This window comes from Mobula hypostoma, chromosome 29 (genome assembly GCF_963921235.1).
Source record: "Mobula hypostoma chromosome 29, sMobHyp1.1, whole genome shotgun sequence".
NCBI lineage: Eukaryota > Metazoa > Chordata > Chondrichthyes > Myliobatiformes > Myliobatidae > Mobula > Mobula hypostoma.
This window is the reverse complement of record NC_086125.1, coordinates 7,857,207-7,877,628: the sequence shown is the minus strand read 5'-3', so window position 1 is coordinate 7,877,628 and position 20,422 is coordinate 7,857,207. Positions and strand designations below refer to the sequence as shown.

The 20,422-nt window shown below is 43.2% G+C and overlaps 1 protein-coding gene across 1 annotated transcript in view; it reads left to right on the top strand.

The window, feature by feature from the left end:
- LOC134339270 (vascular cell adhesion protein 1-like) overlaps positions 1–19,900 on the top strand; it is a 65,238-nt gene extending 45,338 nt beyond the window's left edge. Inside the window, exons 7-8 of the mRNA XM_063035644.1 lie at positions 10,305–10,586; positions 19,581–19,900. Coding sequence (XP_062891714.1) covers positions 10,305–10,586; positions 19,581–19,690 — 392 coding nt within the window. The 3' untranslated portion in view covers positions 19,691–19,900. The remainder of the gene's footprint in view (positions 1–10,304; positions 10,587–19,580) is intronic.
- Positions 19,901–20,422: the final 522 nt, after the last annotated feature.

The window sequence follows — 20,422 nt, the reverse complement described above, 5'->3', positions numbered from 1 at the left end:
CAGCTTCCGGCCCCAGAGAGATTCAGTAATGACCTGGTCTCTTGCCATGGCTTCTTTACTCAATATTCATTGGTGTTCAACTGCCAGCCGTCCCACTACTCTTTGGAGAGCAGAAAGATGGCCTTAATGACCTCTGTCCTGACCGGGAGAGCCCTCACCTGAGCCACCGCGCATTGGGTGCGAAGGTCGGAGATTTGCTCCGATTTGGAGAAAATCATGGGTGCCATGAGGAGGGCGTTCCATCATCCCGCTGAAGCAAACAGAGATCGGACCATCTGATGAAGGTGTGTCAGGGTAGTTGGTCAGCAGCCGGACTTTGGTCCAAGAGTGGTCTTGGTCACTCTCTACCACCACAGCCGCCCAAGCAAATTAAATGATGCCCTTGGCTTGGGGAAGCTGGTAGAGGACCTGGAGGCTCTGATTGATCAGTCCACCGCCTTGATAATCGCTTGCCAGAGCGAGAGTAGGACTACCTCAAAAGGTCGGAGAGGGCTAATCCGAGCCCGGCCTCAACGTGTCACAGTTCCACGTCACAACCTCTGACAATGACTAGCCCATCTCCTGTTTCGGATCCTGTCAACCCATGCAAACCGGGCACGCCAGACCCTCCATCGATGAGAGGTTCCTGCGTTAGAGTTGGGGTTGCTGATATTACTGCGGGCCGAATGTCCGAAGTTCAGTGTCGGGTGGACTGTGATGGTTGCAGTCACCACTCCCAACCCCACAGGTTTCGGTGTCACGCTGAAGGCAGAGATCTCCTGGGGAAAGAATCCACAAAAGGAGAATTCTTTGTTTGGACCCAAGGGCAACTGGTAATTTCCTGGATTTGGGGACTGCCCGTAACCTCAACATACCACTGCAGGAGCTGAGCCAGCCTGTCATGGTCCAGTCCGTGGAGTCTGCATTCCGGTTCACTGTCCGGTCCGTGGACTCAGGACTCCAGGTCTTCCAGCTGTCCCTTGTTTGAGTTAATCATAGACACCTGATTCCCATCTTTGGGCTTGCAATTTTGAGGTTGAGTGTGGGCTGCTGGCTGGGAATTGATGTGTGAATGTGGTTTGGAACTTGTTGAGGGAAAGAGAGTGGGGAAGGAATGGGAATTACTGGGAGGGGGTTGTGTGGGTCTGGTAATGGTGGACAAGATGGGGGGTTGAGGGAAACAAAGTGGAGAAGGAGTGGGGTAGGGATTTAGGATCAGAGGTAGGCAGCTGGGGAGAGATGGATTATTGTGAAGGGAGAAATAAAGGGAATGAGATAGTGAGGGGATGGATGAATGAAAACTGAGACAAAGGGAATAAAAGAATAAGAAATGACAGTGGAGAGAGCTCTGAAAGTGAGGAAGATGAACAAGTTCAGAGAGAAGGTGTTGTCATAATTAGGTTTAATGAGAAAGCTCAGGAACATATGAAGAAAATTAACCTGTTTGTGCTAACAACAACTCTGACAAATAAGATAGGGGAAATAGTATTTGCAAAAGTCCTTAATGACGGCAACTTATTGGTAAGATGTGTGAATGAGGAACAACTTGAGAAAGCACTCAAGCTAAAAGATAGGAAAATGCAAGGTGGAATACACAGGGAGGGTGGGAGCACAAAATAGTGGTTGTAAGGGAGTGATCACGGGGATACCAATGAGTATAAATATGGAGGAGTTAAAGAGGAATATCAAAGGAGGGAAAGTAATGAACGTTCAAAGACTGAAAACAACAAAGGAGGGAGTGAAAAAGGAAAGTGAATCAGTATTGGTTGAATTTGAAGAAGAAAGAGTGCCAAGGAAGGTGTTCCTGGGTTTCATGAGTTACCCAGTAAGGGTGTATGTGCCAAAGCCACTGAGGTGCTATAATTGTCAAAGGTTTGGACGCATAGCTAAAAACTGTAAAAGGCAGAGGAGATGTGCTAGATGTGGGGGTGATCATGAATATGGAAAGTGCGGAACAGGAGTGCAACCAAAATGCTGCAATTGTGGAGGAGCTCATAATGTGGCATATGGTGGGTGTGAGGTTATGAGACGGGAGAATAAAATTCAAGAAATAAGAGTGAAAAGAAAGATCACTCATGCAGAAGCTGTAAGAATGTCAAGAGAACAGAATAATGCTCCTAACGAACAGGGAGCAATAGGGATACGAGAGATGCAACAAAGAACGAATGACAGGATTTATGTAGACAAAAAGGCTCTAGTAACATTCATTGCAGCAGTGATTAATAGTACTGCTGAGGTAAAGTCAAAAAGTGACAAAATTCAGCTGGTGGTAAAAGCAGCAGTAAACCATTTAGGGTTAGTAGGACTGACATGAGAGGAAGTGAGGGAGAACCTCACTAATCAGTCAAGCCAGAAAGTGTCATGAGTTGGTTAATACTAATTATGGTGATTCTTTTACAATGGAATGCAAGGAGCTTACTGGTCAATAGCCAGGAATTCAAGCACTTTATTAAAGAAATGGTTGTAGTGTGTATTCAGGAAACTTGTTGAAACCAACTTTAGACTTTGTGGTATATGGGTATACAATGATAAGGAAAGATAGAAATCTATGGGGAGAAGGGGGTTGTGCTATGTTAATCAAGCAAGGTATACCATATACGGTACTGGAAAAAGGAAATGATCAGGAATACATAGTGGTGGAAGTGTGGGAGAGAGGGGAGGGAGTGGTTATAATTAACTACTACAATCCATGTAAAAGGTTGGATTTGGACAGCCTATTAAGGATACAAGGACAAAACAGCCATAAAGTAGTGTGGTGTGCAAATTTCAATGCTCATAGCACAATAAGGGGGGATCAGATTACAGATCCAAATGGAAAGGTAATTGAAGATTTGATAGAAGAAAGGGATTTGGTGTGTATGAATGATGGTAGAGGCACAAGGATAGACATAACAACAGGAACTGAGTCAGTATTAGATATTATGTTAGTGTCTAATATGTTGGCTGCCGTTAGTAACTGGGGAGTTTGGACTGCTTCAACAGTAGGCAGTGAACACTACCCAGTTTTACGTTCAGTGGGTGAAAGAGTTGAATTAAGATGAGATGGCGGAACCCCAAAGTGGGTGTTTGGAAAAGCAGACTGGAGTAAGTTCCAGAAGTTGAGTGAAGAAGCATTGACAAAGATTGATATTTCTGGAAATATAGATGAATAAAACAGCCAGGTGACTTCAGCAATTATTATGGCAGCAGAAGGATCTATACCTAGGAGTAAAAATAGGATGAATAGAAAACTGGTACCACAGCGGACAGAGGAATGTTGTCAGGCTGTAAAAAACAGAAATAGAGCATTCAGGTTGGTTAAAAGAACCCATAATATGCAGCATTTAATATAAATATTAATATAAGAAAGCACAGGCAGTGGTGAGAAGAACTATACGTCAAGCTAAAAGGGCAAGTTGGAGGAGCTTTTGCAACAAAATAGGAAGCACAACACCTGTGGGAGAGGTATGGGGAATGATTAAGAGGATGGGAGGAGATAGAAGGGAATGGGAATATCCAGTAATGATATCTGAGGAGGAAACGGCAGTCTCCAGTAGGGATAAGGCTGAGATCATGGCCAAGTCATTTGTACAGATACACCGTTCAGAAAATTTGTCTGGAGAAGAAGGGAAAGAACAATGAGTCAACACCCAGGTGTGTTAAACAGGAGGGAAGGAACAGATGATATAATTGATGATCCATTTACGTTAGCAGAAATGGTGAGAGCAATAAAGAGATCGAGACCAACCTCCCCAGGGAAAGATCTGATATTCTCTGTGATGCTAAAAAATCTAGGAGAAGGAGCGCTCTTGAAGTTGCTGCATTTTTATAACAGTGTGTGGGAGGAGGGAAGATTACCAAGTGCATGGAAAGAAGCAGTAGTAATTCCAGTAAGGAAACCTGGCAAGGATCCATCAAAACCCACTAGCTACAGACCAATAGCGTTAGCATCAAATATATGTAAGATAATGGAAAGGATGATAACAGAAAGGTTGTTGTATGAGCTTGAGAAGAGGGGAATGCTGGCAAGTTATCAGAGTGGTTTTAGAAAGGGAAGGAATTCCATGGACTCAGTTATAAGGTTAGAGACTGAAATAAGGAAGGCCCAGGCAAATAAAGTAATAAATAAGGTAGTTGCAGTGTTTTTTGACATTGAAAAAGCCTATGATATGATGTGGAAGGAAGGATTATTAATTAAACTGCACAAGATGGGGGTTGGTGGGAAAGTTTTTAATTGGATTAAAGATTTTTTGTTTGGTAGAAAAATTCAAGCTCGGATTGGATCAGAATTATCAAAACAGTACATAGTGGAAAATGGCACACCTCAAGGTAGTGTGATTAGCCCGTTACTTTTCATCATTATGATAAATGATGATTTCACAAAGATACCAGTGGATATAGGTAGGTCACTGTTTGCGGATGATGGGGCCTTGTGGAAAAGAGGCAGGAACATGGACTATATAATCAGGAAACTACAAGAAGCAATTGATGAAGTGGTGGAGTGGGGTTATGATTGGGGATGTAGATTTTCAGTAGAAAAAACTCAAACTGTATTTTTTACCAGGAAAAGAACTGAGGTAGGGAAGAAGTTAAGGATGTATGGGATTGAATTAGAAAGGGTTGGATCATTTAAATTTCTGGGAGTTATATTTGATTCACGATTAACATGGGCAGACCATATCAGGAAAGTTGAGGAGAAATGTAAAAAAGTAATAAATGTGATGAGATGTTTGACTGGTAGGGAATGGGGAGCAAGTTGTTCAGTGTTGAAGAGAATGTATGTGGCTTTAGTGAGATCTGTGTTGGACTATGGAAATATAGCATATGGATCAGCAGCTAGGTCTCTTATAAGGAAAGTGGATGTGATTCAGGCTCAGGCTTTGAGAGTGTGCAATGGGGCTTTTAAAATGTCACCAGTGTCAGTCCTACAGGTAGAAATGGGAATAATGCCTTTGGAACTAAGAAGTTTGCAACTGATGGCAAACTACTGGGCTAACTTGCAGGGGCACAATGTCTCTCATCCTGCTAAAGGAGTGTTGCAGGAGTGCTGGGAAAATGGGAGGTTTCAGAGGGATACCTTTAGTCGGGTAGGGAATGATATTGCTAAAGAATGTGGAGTGTTTGATCTAAGGATAAGTCCTTTAGTAGTTTATCCGGTTGTAGCTCCTTGGAAACTTGTATGACCCGACATAGACTGGCATTTGTTAGAGGTAAAAAGGAAAGGAAGATATAAAACTGATTTGGTAAATGCATTTAACTGTCATGTGATGGAAAAGTATAGTGATTATACTCACATTTATACGAATGGTGCAAAGGAACCTGAAACAGGAGTGACAGGGTTTGGGGTGGCTATACCAGCAAAAGAAATTAGAATCAGCAGAAGAACATCTAATAAGTTAGGGGTGTTTACAGTGGAGATGCTGGCAGTGTTGGTTGCGTTGCGATGGGTGCAGAAAGCCAGACAAGTCAAAGCATTGATATGCTCAGATTCATCCTCAGTTCTAGCAAGTTTAAGGTCTTTTCACACAAACAGTCGGCAAGCTGTACTTTATGAAGTCCTTCAGTTAGTTGCAAGCATTGCAAATCAGGGCGGTCAGGTAAAATTTCTATGGGCTCCAGCACATGTAGGGGTGAAGGCGAATGAGAGGGTGGATGAGTTGGCAAAGAGGGTGTTAAAGAAAGAAAATGTGGAAATGCACATTAGTATCAGTAAAGCAGAGGTTAAGTGTGTAATCTGGGAAAAAGTCAACCAAATGTGGCAAGAAAGATGGGACAGGGAGGGGAAAGGGAGGCATTTATATCAAATACAAAAAAAGTGTTGCAGATACTAGGGTAGTTAGTGGAAACAGAAGAGAGGAAACTGTGTGGACTAGGTTAAGGCTGGGACACTGTGCATTAAACAAAACATTGAAAATGATAGGGAAACACCAGACAAGATTGTGTGAGGAATGTCAGGAAGAGGAGTCAGTAGAACATGTAGTTCTGAGTTGCAGCAAGTATGGGATACAGAGAGAGATGATGAGAATTAAACTAAGGGAATTGGGGGTGCAGGAATTCACATTAAAAGGGTTGCTGGGCATGGGTGGGAGAGCACAGGTTAGGGTATTTTTAACTTGCTTAAGGGGTACAGGGGTTTTTTATAGGATATGACTGATAAACAGGAATAGGGAACTAGGATGGCCAAAGATGGGAGGATGAAGTATAGGTTAGGGTATGTATATGTGTGTGTGTGTGTGTGTGTGTGTGTGTGTGTGTGTGTGTGTGAGAGTGAGAGAGAGAGAGATTGGGTGAAGGGATTTAGAATGTACGTCTATTGCACACTCTGGAGCAGAAGGTGGCGGTAATGCACCATTAAGCTGGGTGCCAACCGCCGTAAAACAAGACACAGGCAGACAGACAGTGCGGGCTGCTGGTTTGTCTTGTCAGTCCCCCTTGGAGCAACCTGCTGATGGAAGGCTAGTCAAACCATTTGTGATCTCTAGGCCTGGTTGGAGGACCACTGCCTCATGGAGCCTTGTTGCCACTCGTTGGCGTGGTCTTTGCGGTATGGATTCGGCTGTTTCCCGGGCCAGCTGAGTGGCTGCCAGCCACCCCAAGCTAGGTAGGGATCCGGCTGTTTCCGCAGCCAGCTGAGGTTGCTGGCCGAACTGAGACTCGGAGCTTCCCCGGAGCAGAGATGGAACTGTCTGTTGTTCTTTGGTGTTTGTCTCTTCTTGTCCCTGCCTCCAGGGTAAGTCAGGCTGTTTTGCTGTTGCCCTGTTGGGGCGGTGGGGGGGGGTTATCTGTCTTGCCTTGTCCTTGCCTCTGTTGGGTAAGTCTGGCTGTTCTACCATTACCTGATGGAGGGACCTGTCCCACCTTGGTGTGGAGATGAAGTTGGGTCCTGGCTTGTCTTAGTATAAGTCCTGGCTCATGTTAGTGTCGTGTTAAAGATGAGTCCCGGCTTGTCAAAGGATAAGTCCTGGCTCTACGTTGATGTTTAGTTCCCATTCGGGGTCTCAGCTCCAGCCTCTGAGTTATCAGCCTCCGCATTTCAAGACGAAGATCCCGCAGCCAAGCTCCAAGAGCCCAAGCCCCCAGCCTGTCTCCAAGCTCAGGCCTCTAGACCCCAGCCACATCCCGTCCTTGAGCCACGTCATGTCCTTGCCTGGTTCTGGGGTCTGAGCCCGAGGCAAGACCCAGGTTCTGGGTCCTTGTCCAGTCTCGGGCTCGGAGTCCAAGCCTTGTCTCCTAGTCCACGGTTCCTAGTCCTGGTCCCGCTTTCCCTAACCCAAGTCTGCGTTCTTGTCCCTGCTCCTTGTCTGTATCCTGTCATGTCCCTACTCCAGTCAAGTCCTGTTCCTTGTACTTCAGAGTCTGTGTCTCACATTTGGGTCCATTCCCAGCACCCCACCGTGACACAGCCCCTGCCTGCTATTGTCCTGGATGGCCTTCCGTTTGGTTCTGGGCAGATCTGGCAGCAGATTTCCATGACACTTCACACGCTCTGGATCTTTTCAATGAGTTCAAATTTCCTGGTCCCAATCATCTTATTTTCACTATGGATATCCAGTCCCTATACACTTCCATTCCCCCCACCTCCCAACCAGGAAAGCCTCTCCATTTCTTTCTGAACACCAGACCCAACCAGTTCCCCTCCACCACCACTCTTCCTCCGTCTGGCAGCTCCGGTCCTCGCTCTCAATAATTTCCCCTTCTGCGCCTTCAAACCAAAGGTGTAGCCATGGGCACTGGCATGGGTCCCTGCTATGCCTCCCTTTTTGTCGGCTACGTGGAACAGTCTATGTTCCAAGCCTGCACTGGTATCACTCTCCCCTTTTCCTATGCTCCATCGATGACAGCATTGCTGCTGCTTCCTGCGCCCCTGTCGAGCTCGTCAACTTTATCAACTTTGCCTCCAACTTCCACCCTGCCCTCAAATTTACCTGGTCCATTTCCAACATCTCCCTCCCATTTCTCAATCTGTTTCTATCTTTGGAGACTGCTTATCTACTAATGTCTTTTAATCCATTGATTCTCACAGCTACATGGACAAAACTTCTTCCCATCCTGTCCCTTGGAAAAAATATCATCCCCTTCTCTCAGTTCCATGGCATCTGCTCTCAGGATGAGGCTTTTCATCCCACTCGAAGGGGTGTCCCCCTTCAAAGAAAGGGGCTTCCCTTCCTCCACCATCAACGCTGCCCTCGCCCGCATCTATTCCATTTCACATATGTCTGCCCTCGCGCCACCTTCCTGCCACCCCACCAGGGATAGGGTTCCTTTAGTTGTCACCTACCACCCCACAAGCCTTCACGTTCAGCACATAATTCTCCGTAACATCCGCCATTTCCAACAGGATCCGCCCCCCCCCCACATGCTTTCTGCTTTCCATGGGTACCGCTCCCTACATGACTCCTTTGTCCATTCGTCCCCCCCACCACCACCACTGATCTCCCTCCTGGCACTTATCCTTGCAAGCAGAACAAGGCAACAAGTGCTCCACATGCCCCTACACTGCCTACCTCACTACCATTCAGGGCATTAAACAGTCCTACCAGGTGAGGCAACACATCTGCGAGTCTGTTGGGGTCATATACTGTGTCCGTGTGTGTGTCCTCCCCCCCTCCTCCCTCCCCCCCTCTCTCTTCTCCCCCCCCATCAATATTCAACTAAATACCACGAACTGAACTTTAATTAACATCGTAAGACTGTATCTTTTTACCCCTAGACTTAAAGAAGCTTGGTTTTTCAAATACATATATTTCCTCACTTACTGATATACTTATTCATATATAATCGTTGCTGACCTGTTTAATTTATCTTCACTTAGTTTACTGTATTGCGTAGTTACTAATAAATATTATTAGTTAATAGCAATACGGGACTCCAAAGTGTTTTCCATCTCTGCTGGTTCTTCATTCCCGTCACGGGGTTCGTGACACACCTATCACCCACAACCTTGTATTCTTCCCCTCCCACGCCTTCTTACTCTGACTTCTTATCTTCTTTTCTTCAGTCCTGATGAAGGGTCTCAGCCTAAGAGATCGACTGTTTACTCTTTTCCATAGAAGCAGCATTTTGTGATGTTTGCAAAGAAAAAGAATTTATTGTACAGTATGCCCTTCTCTGACACTAAATGTACGTATTGAAGCCTATTGATAGCCGACATTGGTCTTGCAGATGAGGTTAGAGGATCATGCAGAGGACACTAGTTTCTGTATCATTGAGTTTCCTCACATTATTCCCAATCATCTGGCACCATTGGCTGTCCCAGCATAACCCTCCCATAAACTGGAAAAGGAAGGGAGGATCATTGCATGGTGCTGTCACTGCAAGAAGGCATGTTTTCGGCTTGATAGTCCAACTTCCAGATTCTCCCACGAGGCCACACTCGGGTTGGAGAAGCAACTCCTTATAGTCCATTCGGGTGGCCTCCAACCTGATGGCATGATCATCGATATCTCCAACTTCGAGTAATTTGTTTCCCCTCCCCTTTTCTATTTCCCCTTCTGGATCCACCTCATACCCTTTCTCTTCCTCACCTGCCAATCACTTCCCTGTATACACCCTTCCTCCTTCCCCTTTTTCCATTTTCCACTCCTACCAGATTCCTCCTTCAACCTTTAACATTTTCCACCTATCATGTTCCAGATTCTTGCCTTATCCCCACCTAACTTCTCACTATCACCTTCCAGCTTGGACTCCCTCTACCTTGTTCTGATTTTTCCCCCCTTTCCTCACCAGTCTTGATGAGGGGTCTTGACCCAAAACGTCAATTCCTCTCCATAGATGCTGCCTGACCTGCTGAGTTCCTGAATGTTGTGTGTGCTCCCAGTAAGAACTGGAAATCAGTCAGAATTTTCCGTGTAGTGAAAGATAAAGTTGGACACCAGCATGCAGGAAACTCAACTGAGCGTGATTGATAACTTCTGCTTGTGGAGTATGTGAACTCCTCCCACATGGGAGTGGCTGACTGAGTGGCAGAGAAATAAGACTATTAACTACCACTACGCCAGGAAGTAAATCAGTCAGAATTTCCTATGTAGTTAAAGCTGAAACTGAACAATCAAAATGAAGAAACAAACAGCTCACAAAGAAATAAAGAAGCAATTTGCAGTGAGACAACTGAAAAATATTTTAAAACTTGCAGAAATCCAGTGTTCGGGGTCAGGGATAAATGTTGGCTGTGATATTGGAAATTGTGTGGGGATTTTGATAATTATCCAGCCACATGACACACAGACGGGTGGATGTGATGTTCCAGGCTGACCGTACAGTAGCTTTAGCTACGTTAGTCCGGTCAGGCAGAGGGAACACAGGACTTGCTTTGAGAAAGTTTCTAACAATGTTTTCTGTTGTTACAGCTTTCTCCAACCCTGAAATCCACATTGCGATCACCACTGAGGGTATTCCGGTGATTATTATCTGCAGTGTGTTTAACGTCTCAGGGGAACTTCAACTCAGACTGAAGAAGGGAAGTGAGATATTAGTGAACAGGTCAGCCAGTACTGGGCTGACTATCTACCACACTGTGAATCCACAAGCAGAGCTGAATGGACAGCAGTTCACCTGCGAGGCCGAGCTGACACTTCACCATCACTCCAACACCATTGTTAAACGACAGTCAGCCACTCTCACTGTCCATGGTGAGTGACATCACACTGGTACCACCGGGTAGTGATGAGTGAGGTTATCTGTTGCTAGTTATTTTCATTTTTTTTTGTCTTTGTGGTATATATCAATGATTCTTTAAACAGAAATGTTTAAATAAGAATTCTGGATACGTGTTGAAGAAAGCATAGAACTACAGGAATTATCAACGGCCAAGTGTGAGGTTCAAGCTTTCAGTGAACAATGGGCTATGATACTCAAAAGCTCAAATTTCATTCATTATCAAAGTGTGTATACATGCAAGCAATTAGCAGTCTGAACTGAAGTCCACAGAGTCCGTCCACAGACCCTTGTTTCAGCACAGAGATGAGTAAACATCGCCAGTAGCGAGCTGAACCGGCCCGACCCTCGCCTCGGGTCCCGACACCCCGATCGCTTCAATCTGGCCCCACACCTAAATCTTTATCCAAACATTAGGTTCGATCTCTTGGGTACACTCTGGGGCCTGGACCCTGCCTCCTCAGTTCGGCCTGTACCTGATCTTTCTGATTCGGGACGGCACTTAAATCGTCCAAACATCAGGTTCAGGCTTTTCGGTACGCTCTGAGGCCTGGCCCATACCACCTCGAATCAGCGTGCACCCGACCTTTGCGATTTGGCCCGGCGCTTAAATCATTTGAACCTCGGTTCTTTCTCGCTCTCGGTGATTGCTGTGCTATATTATCAATTTTTAATATATTTGTAATTGTATGTTTTTCTGCTATCATAATCATACACGCTGCGTGTGACTGTGTTTTCCACCTTGGCCCGGGAGGAACGCTGTTTCATTCGGCTGTGTTCACGGGGATGATTGAATGACAATTATACTTGGCGAATGGTTGTACAGGCTCACTGCTGACTTTGGACACAAAAGAAACTCTTCAATTCTGACCCGTCAACAACATCCCAGCACTTTTCCCTCACGGTTGCCAACTCCAGTTACAGTGAAAACAACCGCACAGTGCTAATTTCCTGTTACATGCCTGCAGTGATACTCAGCTGTGGGGAGAGGCTCCTCATCCCATCGGTCCCATACATGCGCGCCCAGCTTGCAAATAAACCCAAAGTTAGACCCGCATTTCAGACTCAAATATTTTCCTTTGAATTAGTTTAATGTTTTGAAGTTACAAAACGCAACATGAGCAACAAGGTTTTTTAAATGAACACAAGGCAGCTATTGACTTGTTAAAGTGCAGCGAGACATTCGAACTACAACAAAAGATGGCGAGCAAAAATACGCAGCCCAACACGTGCAGTGACATCAAGGCAAATATAATCGGCAATGAGAAACAAGTACTAATTTTGCTAAGTGCTTGCAGTGGCGTATCTAAGGTATGGCAGGTATGGCACGTGCCCTGGGTGCCACTTGAAGGGGGGCACCACTGAGCAGTTTCTATTAAAGTCAAACAAGCCATCCTCGAGTAGTGAAAAAAGAATTTTCTTCAGATGTATGATCTGTCCTTGATTATCATGGGTGAGAGGCACCAGGATGGCCTTGTTTCAGAGCATTGTGTAAGAAGACCATGAAATGTTTCTTCATGAAGAAGGAAAGTGGAGCTGAAGGATGGAAGAGATGAAAGTTGGAGGCGGAGGAAGCCAAGAAGTGGAGCAAGTTCTTCATGCCCTTCTTTGAAAAGCCCGGAACAAGTAGTTCGATGCATTCCATTGGAGTCGCCTGCACCTGCTACAAGTTTGTTAGAATCCGAAGGTGGATCAAGTACAAATGCATCACAAGCCGAGGAGGAAGTCAAGTCAGATAAATCCGACTATGATGAGATTAAGAGTAAGGCTGCCACAGAGAACGTGGACATGACAGGAGGGGAAGACGATGGTGGTGGTGATGTTGAGTTTATTGACGAGATTTTACCTGACGAGATTGAACCTGACAACACTGAAGCTAATGAACTGGATGGTGTCAAAAAGCCTTGAATTGTGATTGAACAGCATGACATTGGACTTCTGAAGTTCGACAAGGATACTGGAAAAGCAATTCTGCCTGACGTGTTGAGAACAGAGATAATAAAGCTGGGTTCAGAGTATTTCCAGAACAGTGAGGGGCCTTTCCTACCAACAAATAACCGCTCAATGAACAAAACTTAGTTCAAGAGGAAATTGGGAAATGGTCGTGGTGAGGAAGTGACTCGCTCATAGCTGGCCTCTCCCCCTTCTTAAAAAGTCTACATTTTGTATCTGTTGTCTTCTCTATTCCCGGTCAGACCATCAATCCTCATTGGAGCAGGAAAGTGGATTCAACCAGTGGAAAGCACCTGAAAGGATTAGTGTTCATGAAAATACCAAGAATCATCGGGAATGCTTCACACAGTGGAAAGAAATTTAGCTGAAAACAGGAGTTATTGATGCCGTATTTCAGTCACAGATTGAGAAGGAAAAGCAGAAATGGCGTGATATCTTGATGAGAATCCTTCACTGCATAAAATTCCTTGCGACTCAGAACCTGGCTTTGCGAGGACACAGGGAGTCACTTCAGCTAGATGATGACTCCAATGTGGGAAATTTCCTTGGCTTACTGAAACTACTGGCCATCTTTGACCCTGTCATAAAAGAACACCTCATTCATTTGGAAAGTCATCCTGGATCCATGTCTTATTTTTCACCGGGATTCTAGAATGAATTCATCCACATGATGGCATCCACTGTTCACCAGAGTTTGCTGAGAAGCATTCGTAAAGCATTTGTACTATGATCTCATGTTTGACTCAACTCCCAATCAAGCACACCGTGAGCAGATGTCAGAAGTAGTGAAATATGTGGAAGTTGATTTTGAGAGGAAAACAGTTTGATTTAGAGAGTCCTTCCTTGGTTTTATCCAGATAAGCCAGAAGGATGCTAAGAGCTTGGTTGAAGACATCTTGAAAGAGCTAGAGAAGGATGAAATGGAGCTCCAAGATTGTTGGTCACAGTGCTATGACAACGCTGCTGTGATGGCTGGACACAGAAGTGGTGTTCATCAAAGAATAAGTGAGAAAAACAACCTGGCAGTGTTTGTGAATTGCGACAATCACTCACTCAACTTGGTGGGTGTACATGCAGCCAAGCAGGATACAGTGATGGTCACGTTTTTTTTTTGAACCATTGTAGCTCTCTACATGTTTTTCTCTCATTCAACATGGTGCTGAGAAAAACTCAAAAACGCCGTGCCTGTGGCTGTTAAGTCGGAGTCCGAAACCAGGTGGAGTGCAAGGACAGAAGCAGTGAAGCCCGTCAACAAGTACCTTGAGGAGATACTTCAAGTTCTCCAGGACATAACAGACAATGCAAACGAGACCAGTGACACAAGAAGTGATGCAAGGCAGCTGTACAACCGCATGTTGAGTTACGATTTTCTGATTTTGCTAGGATTTTGGAACAAAGTACTCATTCGCATTGACCGTATTCAAAAGAGGCTGCAGGATCCTAGCATGAACTTCCACGATGCTGCCCTGGATTTGACAGCCCTCCAAGATCATTTTTAGTGTGTTGGTCAGCGAGTCACTCGAAGAAGGAGTTGGTCTCTGTCAAGAATAGAATATTGATGTTGAAAGACGTCAGAGACGAAAGAAACGAATGGCTGATGAGAACTCGAGAGACGCTGGGTTAACAGCTAAGGAGGAAATGGGAAGAGTCATGAAGGGAACACTCGACCGTCTTCACAGAGAAATGGATGAAAGGTTTGCTCATTTGCACGACACTGACGCCAAGTTTGGGTTCCTTCTCGATGTGGAGGGACTGTGTTACGACACCGACAGTAATGACCTAAAGAAGAAGTGTGAAAATTTGGGCGAATTGTACAGCTCTGATGTTGATGGACAGCAGCTGTATGAAGAAATTTTGGATTGCAGAATGTTGCTATCAAGGCAGATCAACATGAAAATATCAAGACCTGAAGAGCTTGAATTTATTGTTCAGTATGGAGATGAGAGTATCTTCCCCAATCTTTGCATTGCTATTCAGATCATGCTAGCCATCGCAGTTTCCATCGCCAGCTGAGAGAGATCATTCAGCAAGTTAAAACTAATACTTCCGTATTTGAGAGCCTCCATGGGTCAAGACACTCTGTGATCTCGCTCTGCTGAGTGTAGAAAGAGAAGAAACTGAAAAAACTGACTTTGATCACATCATAGACCAATTTGCATCAGTGAAAGCAGGGAAGGTGCAATTATAATTTTCATAAAGTGCCATAATTTAATTAAAAAAATAATGAGCTTGACTTGTATTTTTGAGCTGATATTATGGTAAAGTTATCTAAGAGATGGGTGTCAGATGTTTGGACAGGGGTGCAATTTCAGTGCTTGCCATAGGCGCTATTTTCCATAGATACGCCCTGAGTGCATGGGGTGTAAAGGCATACAGTTTACATAGAAACATAGAAAATAGGTGCAGGAGTAGGCCATTCGGCCCTTCGAGCCTGCACCGCCATTTATTATGATCATGGCTGATCATCCAACTCAGAAACCCACCCCAGCCTTCCCTCCATACCCCCTGACCCCTGTAGCCACAAGGGCCATATCTAACTCCCTCTTAAATATAGCCAATGAACTGGCCTCAACAGTTTCCTGTGGCAGAGAATTCCGCAGATTCACCACTCTCTGTGTGAAGAAGTTTTTCCTAATCTCAGTCCTAAAAGGCTTCCCCTCTATCCTCAAACTGTGGCCCCTCGTTCTGGACTTCCCCAACATCGGGAACAATCTTCCTGCATCTATCCTGTCCAATCCCTTTAGGATCTTATACGTTTCAATCAGATCCCCCCTCAATCTTCTAAATTCCAACGAGTACAAGCCCAGTTCATCCAGTCTTTCTTCATATGAAAGTCCTGCCATCCCAGGAATCAATCTGGTGAACCTTCTTTGTACTCCCTCTATGGCAAAGATGTCTTTCCTCAGATTAGGGGACCAAAACTGCACACAATACTCCAGGTGTGGTCTCACCAAGGCCTTGTACAACTGCAGTAGTACCTCCCTGCTCCTGTACTCGAATCCTCTCGCTATAAATGCCAGCATACCATTCACCTTTTTCATCGCCTGCTGTACCTGCATGCCCACTTTCAATGACTGGTGTATAATGACACCCAGGTCTCGTTGCACCTCCCCTTTTCCTAATCGGCCACCATTCAGATAATAATCTGTTTTCTTATTTTTGCCACCAAAGTGGATAACTTCACATTTATCCACATTAAGTTGCATCTGCCATGAATTTGCCCATTCACCCAACCTATCCAAGTCACCCTGCATCACTTTGAAGTTTACTTTGAAGTTTGAATGCTCCAACTAAGCCATCCAAAATTAGCTTTGCTGATATTGTCAAAGTAATGCGGGAACATTTGGAACCGAAGCCACTGTTGATTGCAGAACGCTTTAGAGTGGAATCAAAAACAAGGAGTCCTTTTCAGCGTATGTGGCTGAACTGAGGAGATTGTCTGAATATTGTTAGTTTTGTAATGGGCAATGATGCACTGAGAGATCATTTAGTTTGTGGAATCTTAAAAGAAGGCATCCAAAAGCTGCTGCTAACTGAAGCACTACTTTAATTTAAAGGAGCAGTCTAAATTGCTGTTTCAATGGAAACAGCAGACTGATGCAAATGAGTTGAAGTCAGGAATGAAAGTGAGCGGGAATGTATTTGCAGCATGTAAACAGAAACCAGCCTGGACAACAAATTTTGTTACTGTTGTGGCAGGGGCTCGTGCAGACCAAACAAATCCAGATTTAAAGGAGAAACTTGCAGAAAATGCAACAAAGTAGATCGCATACAAAGAACCTGTTGTGTAGACATAAATAAATCGACTGCACGGGGAAAGACAAAGATCAAAAAGAGAAGTTGCACTTTGAAATAGAACACCAATCTGTATGCTGTTGATCAAAAATCTCATTTCATTTCAATTTTAAAAATCTTTTTATTAATTATTATTGAAAATCAACAAAAAATACATTAAAGTAATCTAGTCAACATATCAATATGTACAATAAGAATTAAGTTATCAAATAACTGATTAACAAAGCTAAACAATATATCAATAATAAGAAGAAAAACAATGTTAAAACTAATTTTTTGGGGGGAGAAAGAAAGAAGGAAAAAAGAACCCCTACTAACTAAAACAAAAAAACCCTACTAACAAAAAAAAACACAGAAAAAAACCCATTGGGAGCACAACCCCGGAGCTATACACCATACAAACTTCCATAAACGAAAAACATCAATCCGCCAACCAAATCCATTTACACTAGAATCAGAAGGGAACCATCTTAATTAACTCAAATCAAATGATAGTAGCGGGCAAAAGAACCCCACCTTTTCTCAAAGTCAAATCGAGGATCAAAAGTTCAACTTCTAATTTTCTCCAAACTAAGACATAACATCACCTGAGAGAACCATTGTATCAAAGTGGGAGCAGATACATCTTTCCATTTCAATAAAATAGCCCTTCTGGCTAATAAAGTGACAAATGCAATTACATGTTGGTCTGATATAGAAATACCATGAATATACTGAGGGATTATACCGAACAAAACTGTTGATTTATTAGGTTGTAAATTAATTTTTAACGCTTTAGAAATTGTAGAGAAAATTTCCAAAACTGTTTCAATACAGAACACGACCAAAATATGTGTCAATGTAGCTGTCTCAGTTTTACATCTATCACACTGATTATCAACATTAGGAAATATTTTAGACAGTCTCTCCTTTGTCAAATAGTACCGATGTACAATTTTAAATTGAATTAGAGAGTGACTGGCACAAATCGAAGAAGAGTTGACCAACTTCAAAATTCGCAACCAATCCTCTGTTATCAAGGTCATGTTAAGCTCTCTTTCCCAATCTTGCTTCATCTTAAGTGAAGGATAATTGTACTGTTGTAATAGTAAATTATAAATTTTCCCAATAAAACCTTTCACTAAAGGATTCATTTTTAAAATAATGTCTAACAGGTCAGAATCTTGTATATATGGAAAATTACTTAAATATTCTTGTAAGAAATGTCTGACCTGAAGATATTGCAAGAAATGTGAGTACGAGAGAGAATATTTAATTATTAATTACTAATTTCTCAAAAGACATCAATTGGCCTTCTTGAAACAGATCCATGAAGGAATAAACTCCTTTAAAAATCTTCAAAAATTCCTTCAAAAATCTGATAAAAATGGCAGTGACTTGGGTCTGTAGCCTTGAGATTTACAGTGTGAAAGTTAACAATAGACAAGCAATATGGTGTACTCCAGAGGGAACGGCAAATACATTTAAATGGAACTGGATGCTAGCTCAGCTGTTTCACTCATTCTACAAAATGAGTTTGAATATTAATTCAAAGATACTGAACTGAAGCCTGCAGATATCCAACTAAGAACTTATACCGGAGAAAATATAACTCCTATGGGAATGACATCCGTAACAGTGAAACGCAACAACCAACAGGGCACATTGAACTTGTATGTGGTAATAACAAGAGGATCAGCATTGTGGGGATGTGATTGGCTGAGACAACTACAACTTGATTGGAGATCCATCCACTATTCTCATGCAAAGAAGCCATCCAAAAGTGAAATGAGAAAGGGACTGGATGATGCCACAGCTGTCTCCATGCTGAACACCATGAACCACTGTCCAACAAAGGAGAAACAGGTGTTGGTGCCGAACTCTGTGCCTCTGGCTGGAAAGCAAATTGGACCAAGGAAGGACCATGCTGCTCAGAGGAATCATAGAAGTGGTGAAAACTGTGGTCCAACTATGACAGTTTTTGTCGACGACATGTCTGGGAAAGCTTCTGATATTTAATCAGGAAGTTAATTGCAAAACATGGCTTGGTTTTAAGCTGAAAGAGTTCAAAGAGCTTCAGGGAAGTTGCAAGTATTCAGCTTTTATGAGTATAAAGAACAAGAATCTACACAGTGTCCATTAAGGTTATTGCATGAATTTCAAGTGGGAGACAAAGAGCTGTTTGTGGAAGTAGATGCAAAGACCAAAGCCCAGCTGGATGAAGGGAAGGCCAGAAAGAAAGGAGTCAATGGAAATAGGAAAACAGAGGATTCATCAGAAGATGTTGTGGATGAGGAAACCACGAGGCGAGATCCGATCCTTAAGGGGGTAATAGAAGGATTAATAAGAGCATACCTCAGTGAACTAAATGAGGAAGGAGGATCCTGCAGTCTCCAAATCAAATCCCACAATCACCATGGAGGGGGCCCCAGAACCTGAGATGGTTTTCACAGCCACAAGTCTCACCTGTGAAGCAGAATGATATCTCACTTGTTAGTAAATGTCTTATTCTGCAAGAGTAAGAAAGCCTCCATAGCAATTACATCTTTGGGCCTGAATGGGACTATTCAAAAAATTTACTATGCTGTAGATGTCTGTATATAGTAGTTGTATTATACAGGATATTCTGTATATAGTTAAATGCATTCTATATTGATTTGGAGTTTATCACCAAGCAGGGAGGAGTATCATGTATTTAATATTTCAATAACATTTGAGTAATCTTGTATAGATATTGTTTATGTATTCTTCATTTAAACAATTAATTACAGATTATATGTTACAATATATTAATTGCATACGTCATCGCGCTACCACGTGACAAATGCAGCTCTCGCTTCAAAGTAAACTCAAACTTGCACCCACATTTCAGACTCCTATGTCTTCCTTTGAATTTGTTTAACGTTTTGTAATTACCAAACATAATAGTTACCTCTCATATACTCATCATGGTCTTGTTGTTTCTGGGTTCTTTCAGTATACATATTGATTTCGGAATTTCTGACAACAGATACTCTTCAAAATTCTATTAGCCGTAAAACTCAGTAGGATTTTGTGAAATTCATTACGTAGAGCATTTGAACATGAAGATATGGAAATGAATATAAGGCGCGAGAATTGAGTGGGAAGTGTGAGAAAGCAGAGGAAAATGTGTGTTTATAAAAATGATCAATAGCTTTATAATGAATGTGTTTGCTTGCAATTGTCAATCTTGTATAACTGCCTTTGTGATTGTTTTATAGATTCACCCGGGTCAGTAGCATGGATAATTCCGGTAGTTCTACTTTTGGGAATTGTTGGAATTCCACTCGCTCTGACACTGATCAAGAAATGCAGACGCCGAAGGCTGTGAGCTGAGAGTCTGTGGAAACGATGTCGGAAATGTAATGTAACGCACAAGTATTGAAGACAAGAGTATTCGATATGAATGGCATACCATGCTGATTGTGGACAGATATTCTAATGATGCTGCAAATCGCGTTCATATTGAGGCAAGCTTCTGACTGCAATGTTAATACGTAGCCCCACTGTACCTGCTCATTGCCGAGAATGCTCAGCTTTTGCGGGGGGGGGGGGGGGTGCAATCTGAAGCTGTGTGTTACAATGATTCCCACAGACACTGGAGCATCATCTGCCAACTGGAACAGCAATGAAAGCCACAGATTGCAACTGTCCTGCACAACAATGGGAATGAAGTTTGGATCAAAGACATCCCTGATTTACTTTGAGCTCTTTCAAATCATCTTGAAGACTGGATTCAAGCAAATGGCAAAATCTGATGTCAGTTTGACTACAGTTGGCTTAAATATATATCTCTCTCTGTCTTACTGAATGCAAGGTTACATTTTCTACCTTTTCAGTTTACTGAGGCTGTTCCAGAGTCATAATTTTGGGACTTCATGAAAATGCACCCATTTGCTCTGCAGACACTTCTTTAACTCCCCGGGATCAGGCCAGTGGGACTGGTCAGGTTTTATTCTCTTCACTCTCTCTAGAATTCAATCCTTATAGATAGTCATAGTCATACTTTATTGATCCGGGGGGAAATTGGTTTTCATTACAGTTGCTCCATAAATAATCAAAT